We start from the raw sequence: 6,545 nt of genomic DNA on the forward strand, positions 1-6,545 counted from the left end.
AGTTACCATGCCTAATTCGTTGCTAAGGGAGATCAATAGCTTAAGGAGTAGATACTACGCTCTTAGGTTGACAAACATTAAATATACCAGTATGATTGTGACATTGGCATATTATTTCTTAATTAGTCTGATTAGTGGTGGATGTCGAAACCCTAACGCTTTCATTATTTTATTTCTTCTCAATATATCAATCTTTTGTGACAATTCTGATATTTAATTTGGAAAATAAATTCTAAATAAAATCAACAATCCTCGTGGGAATGATCTCGTACTTGTACCCTATACTATTGTTTTGATTTCGTGCACTTGTGAGTAAAACTTACCAAGTATTTGCTTATTAATTTAGGTGGGTATTTGGCACAACAAATTTTTGGCGTCGTTGCCGGGGATTGTTTAATTTTGTTTAGATTTTTTTTCCCATTAGTTTATTTTATTTTGTTTTTAATTTTAGTTTTATTGTTTCTGATTTCCGTATGTCTAGTCCTGTTTTGTAGTGGTGCGATCGAGCGCGCTGCTGCAGGGAGTTGAAGCTGTTGTTTTCTTTTGTTTTTATTTTTGTTTTCATTTTTGTTCCGCACGAGTATGATCGAGCACACCTCACAGTTCGATTGAGTGCACTCGTTCAGCACACTTTGTGCCAGCGGTAAGTAGTTCTTTTTATTTTTTTAGTTTTGTTTATGTTTTTATTTTCTTTTTGTTATTTAATTTTCTTTGTTCTTTAATCATGCAGAGAGACAATCCACCCCTAGTTCAAGGCTGATAAAAAATTCATTATGTCCCCAAATCCTCGACCAGCTATCATGCATTGATTTCCAGCCTATTGTGTAGAGCGATTACCAGTTATTGCCACATATGCTCAAAGTGGTTCCATACTATAGAGGCACACCTACAAAGGACCCATATCTGCATTTTCAGCATTTCTTTGATCTATGCAGAACTCAGAATATCCAGAGTTTAACTCTAGAAGGAATCAGGTTAATCGTTTTTCCTTTTTCTTTAAAAGATAATGCAAAGTTATGGTTCAATTCTTTGGCTGCAGGTTCTATTCATAACTGGGAAGAGATGGCCACAAAGTTCTTAAAGAAGTTTTTCCCAGCCCATAAGACAAGGAGATTGAGGAGGGAAATCCTGACCTTCCAATAGAAAGACGGGGATATCTTCTTCGAGGCATGGGAGCACTTTAATGGGCTACTTCTTAAATGCCTACGTCACAACGTATCTTAAGACGATCAGGTACAAGCCTTCTATGAGGGTTTAAATGATTCTAACAAAGATCTTGTAGATTTAGCTTGTGGTGGCATGTTAATGGAGAAGAGTAGTGATGAAGCCAAGGAACTCTTTGAGATCATAAGTGAGAACTCCTAACAATTCTCATTCAGAGGGAAACAAGGACTCAAAGGAAAGGGCATACACGAAGTGGGCACAACTGGTGGAATTCAGACTCAATTGGCCACCATGGAGAGGAAGCTGGATATGATAGTCAAAACCATGACTACTTATAGCATTGCCCCATTCAAACAAGTGGCATAAGTCGAGGTATGTGCAATATGTTCCCATTCTGACCACACCAGTAAGTCTTGTCCCATGTTCTCAATTGCAAATCAGGAGCCAGCAGACTATGTGGACTAAGACAGTGACCTCCACCACAAGTAGCCAAACCAAAGCTGGAGCCAAAAAAGAATGGCCTTGAGGGTGCCATGATCCAGTTCGTGAATGCGCAGCAAAACACTAATGCTCAAACCAGTCAAGCCATTCAGAAACTAGAAGCAACAACCAATCAAGCCATTCAAAGATTGGAGGCGCAAGTAGGGCAGATGGCCAAAGAGTTGAGTGAAGGAGAGAGGGACGAATTTCCAGCACCTAATCCATGAGGCCACAAGCAACTAAAGGTTGTAACAGCCCTCAGAAGTGGTAAGGTCATTGGTAACAAGGTGGGAATTGATGAGACAAGACAAACATCTCTAGCTGAAGCCACAACTTCCAAGGTAAGTGAAAAAGAGAAGGTGACTGCACCACCCTTCCCCCAGAGGTTAGTAAAACCAAAGAAAGAAAGCAACTTTTAAATATCTTAGAAACTTTGAGAAAAGTTGAAATAGACATTCCTTTATTAGATGCAATTCAACAAATTCCTGCTTATGCTAAATTTTTAAAGGACTGTTACACTCATAAAAGGAAGTTTCAAGATCATGAAAAAGTGTTTTTAACAAGAGAGGTAAGCGCGGTGTTGTCGGGAAAGTTGCCACCAAAGATTAAAGATCCAGGCAATTTCATTATTCCTTGCACAATAGGTAATCGGCTGATTGAGCATGCATTATTGGATCTAGGAGCAGGTATCAACCTAATGCCGTATACCATGTATGTGACATTGGGTTTGGGGAAGTTGCAACCAACTTCAATCACCTTACAATTGGTAGACGGAAGTATTAGAAGACCGAAAGGTATCTTGGAGGATGTCCTGGTTCAGGTAGATCGATTTATCTTACTTGTGGATTTCATTGTCTTAGATATGGAAGAATACCCTATGCTTTTGCCCTTGCCTATTATCTTGGGAAGACCCTTTATGTGAATGGCAGATACAAAAATTTGTGTTAAAAAGGGTACTATAAGTATGAAGGTAAATTGGGAGAAAATAGATTTCAAAATTTTTGATGTATTGGAGTTACCTCAAGATAACCTGAATTCTTTTAATGCCTGTCTAATTCAAGATGCTGTTAAGAAAGTTTCTCAGGTCGATCATATTGATCTGCCTCAACCTGTGGACATTTGGAGTCACCCTGCAATAGGAAAAATTCATTCTCTTTGGTTCAAGAGAAGAAAAGATTGAAGCTTCAAGTTTAGACCGCAGTGAGATGAGTACAGTCTGGCTGAACACGTTAAACTTAGCACTTATGGGAGGCACCCCACAGCATATCCTTTTTATTTTTCTATCTGTTTTTCATTTTATTTTTGATGTTTATTTTTAGTTTTCCTTTTTATTTATTTTAGTGTTTTGTTTTCGGGGAAAAGTGTGCTTGCGTTCAAAGTTTAGGGGTGTGCTATGAGCCGTACCATTCCAGCCAGTTTCCCCCATCTTCCGGGTAAGATATTTCCATGTTGTCTACACATTGAGGACAATTTGTCATTTAATTTTGGAGGTATAGGAGACACTTACACACACTTTGTCCCTAAATTTGTGGAAAAAAGTGCATGTTCATGTCTGTCTTAAAATTTTTGTTAATCTAAGAATTGTGATTTGATTGTCTTTAGTGAGTTTAAAATTTCGAACATATGATCTGATGATGAAGTTTTTGAGTTTGGTTACTTACTTGAGGCATCTGAGAATTTACTTGTTTGATTTAACACTAGCACATCTTTTGTGAGGTATGACATTTAAACCTGATGTCTTTGTCTTGGGTGAACATGGGTGATTTATCAAATGAATACTTTGGCAGAAGTTAAAAAAAAAAAAAAAAATGATCAATTTTAAAGTTCTTCACGAAGTAACTGGACCTCTTGCCTCATTAAGCAATGAGTGTTCACGTCAAAAGGTGAAAGTTTTGAATTGGTTAATGTCAAGGCTAGTTTAGTTCTATAGCCTTTTTGACTCAAGATAGTAAGTCCTTAGGGGTGTTTTTACACCTGGTGCCCTAAAACCATATGGTTTGGGATGCATTGACTTAACACTCGCTACATGAGTCAATTAGAAAGCTTGAGAGAACCAAACATTGCACAGCCTGACTAAAAAGAAAAAAATAATAATTTGACTCCATGCTTAGGTTTTCATTTTGATAAGGATCCCAGTGAAATTTGAGATATTGAGATATTGCACACTGGAACTTCTTGGAAGCTTCATATTTATGTGTTAGTTCACCTTTCACCATTTTGAGCTTGTGATGCATTAGCTTGACTTTTGTAAGTGATTAAACTTTAAAATTCTGATTCATTGTGAAGATGAAGTTTATCTTTTTAAGCTTGCTAATGAATGAAAATCATGGTTTTAAGTGATACTTCAGTTTTGGGGACAACATGAACTTTGCATACTGTTTGTGGGTAACATTTCTGTTAAGCCCTCACGAGACTTCACTCGTCCTACTAGGGATGTCTAGGAGTTTAAAGGGCTTGTTGCATATGTTAAATTCAATCATGTTTCCTACGATAGTGGAGATAGAGTAGTTTTTGTTTTAGTTTCTTTTTATTTTTAGTTTAGTATTGCTAAGGGACTAGCAATATGTAAGTTTGGAGGTGTGATAAGTACTAAAATATACATATTTTAACCCCTTAATTTACATATGTTAACTTCTTAGTTTTGTTATTTTTTGTTGTTTTAGATTCCTTTTGTGTTTTTGTCTGTTTCTAGGTGTTTGAAGGAAAAGGAAGCATTTTTGGAAGTCTTGGACTTAAAAGCAAATTGTGGGAAAAGCTGGAGCAGGATTGAGTGCACTAGAAGTAGGCTCGAGCGCATAAGAGGGACGATCGAGCGCAACCCCTTGGGATCGAGTGTACTCAAGGCGCCCAGCTACGATAGAAGTCTTTTTCCACTATAACTGGGATTTAAGAAGCCTAATTGTACTAAAACTTAAACCTATGACTTTATTAGGTTTTCTAGGGTTTCTAGGTCTTTCTAAAGCCTATAAATAAACCTCTAGGCCTCTTAGAAAAATACACAATTCCAGAGAGGAGAATTTGGAGTTGCTTCCAGGAGTCAATCCGGTTTCTACTTTTATTTTATTTTTAGTTTTAGTTTAATTTTGTCCAGCTAGTCTTTTTGTTAGGGGCTAGATTGAAGCCCTAATCATGTCTTTTTAGGATTTCAATATTGGAGCCTTTGTTACAATTATATTTTGGTATATTTAAATTGGTTATTTTCTGGTTAATTGAATTCCTCATATGAATGTGCCTGATCATCATATGCATGTGTTTAGATGTGTTAATTAAGTCAATTTGGATGACTAAATCCTAGGCTTTATAAAGTGAGAAAAGAATCTCATCATAGGTTCTTGGGGTAATCAACATGGGGAACCGGGAGTAGATACCATGTGATGAGTGCCAAATATTGCATATTTGGACCCTTAATTTGCATTTGCTAAGCCTTTAGCTTTCTTATTTTCTAACGTTTTTGTTAGTTTTGGTGTTTTAGTGTTTTGCACGTTGCTAAGGGAAAACTACAAGATTATTATGAAAGATGCAAAGGAATTGAAAAATTGCAATTCTGGGAAGTGACGAGCCCAGCACTGAATGCTCGAGCGCACGTCCACATCAGCCCAAAAACGTAACGCTTAAGTGCTGCACTATAGAAGACCTGGAGACCCGAGTATGCTCGAGCGCACTTGGTGTGCTATCGAGCGCACTTACGCTGACCTGACAGTGCTGAAACCCTTGTTTTTAGTTTAAATACCCATGTTTTCTTTTGTAAACACACGTTGGGAGGCGCCGTTAGGGCATATTTTTGACCTTTTTGTCGTTCTAGAGCTCTGAGTACGTTTTTCTTTGTAGTTTATTTATTTTAATGTTGTCAATTGAATTAATCATGTTGTTTTTAGTCATGAGAGGGTAAATCCTTCAACTAAGGTTGAGGATGAAGCCCTGCCAATGATTTACGTTCATACTTTCATGTCGTTGTTCATACAATTCCGTCATTTAATAACATTTGACGTTCTATTTTATTTCAATTATTTGAGTAAATTCTTCTGATTGAATGTTTGATTATTAACAATGCAAAAAATTGGACATTCGATGTGTTTCATCTAACGGATATATCGAATCTTTCAATTTAAATAGGATATCCATTGTGATTCGTTGATTAAACGGATACATTGGATGATTTGGTTTAAGTTGGATATTTGTTGTGATTTGTACAACGGATGGATTCAATGATTCTTTTGATAGGATTTATAAAAGAAAATAGAACATGTTTAGGTTTTTATCGTTCTTTGGATGTATGAACAAAAATATGAAAGTGTGTCGTATTAATTTGGTGAGGTGGATTTTGAAAACCTTAGTAATTTTATTCATTTGATTTACAATCGTTTTTATTTATTTACTTAGTTTATATTCATTTTTGCAAGAAAAGTCACAAACAATTTGGAACTAGGTTAAAATAGGATTAGTCTAAAAAGAAATTGAATTTCAGAACACAATTCCCTGTGGATCGACCTCGCACTTGCACAATCTATATTGCACACGACTCGTGCGCTTGCGAGTATCATTTTAAAACTCACAACAAGTTTTTGGCGCCGTTGCCAGGGAATCGTTTTGCTTGTGAAAATTAATTTTTGTTTAAATTAAATTTGTTTTTCTACTAGTTATAATTAACATTTTTGTTTTATTTTCTTTTTGGAATTTCATTTTATTTTTATTTTATTTGTTTTTGTGTTTTGATTTAATAAAAAAAGGGGAAAATTACAGTTTACCCCTCCAAAGTTGACAGCGTTTTTCAATTCAAACATCAAAGTTTCAATTTTTGGCAATCCACCCCCACAAAGTTCCAATTTTTTTTTTCAATTCGACCAATATTATCCCAAAATTCCCATATTGCCCTTGATTTTTATTTTTATTTTTATATTTTT

General features: G+C 35.9%; 1 protein-coding gene and 1 non-coding gene across 2 annotated transcripts; one reads left to right on the forward strand and one right to left on the reverse strand.

Moving 5' to 3' along the window:
• Positions 1 to 1,110: 1,110 nt before the first annotated feature.
• On the reverse strand, positions 1,111 to 1,217 carry LOC132180151 (small nucleolar RNA R71). Its single transcript, XR_009440045.1, has one exon. It is a non-coding gene; the product is annotated as a small nucleolar RNA R71 (small nucleolar RNA).
• Positions 1,218 to 1,697: 480 nt separating this feature from the next.
• On the forward strand, positions 1,698 to 4,414 carry LOC132178165 (uncharacterized). Its single transcript, XM_059590619.1, has 4 exons — positions 1,698 to 1,805; positions 1,890 to 2,029; positions 2,173 to 2,464; positions 4,337 to 4,414. Exons 1-4 carry the CDS (start codon positions 1,698 to 1,700, stop codon positions 4,412 to 4,414), a joined length of 618 nt encoding a protein of 205 aa, XP_059446602.1.
• The last annotated feature ends 2,131 nt before the right edge of the window (positions 4,415 to 6,545 follow it).

This window comes from Corylus avellana, chromosome ca4, assembly GCF_901000735.1.
Source record: "Corylus avellana chromosome ca4, CavTom2PMs-1.0".
Lineage (NCBI taxonomy): Eukaryota > Viridiplantae > Streptophyta > Magnoliopsida > Fagales > Betulaceae > Corylus > Corylus avellana.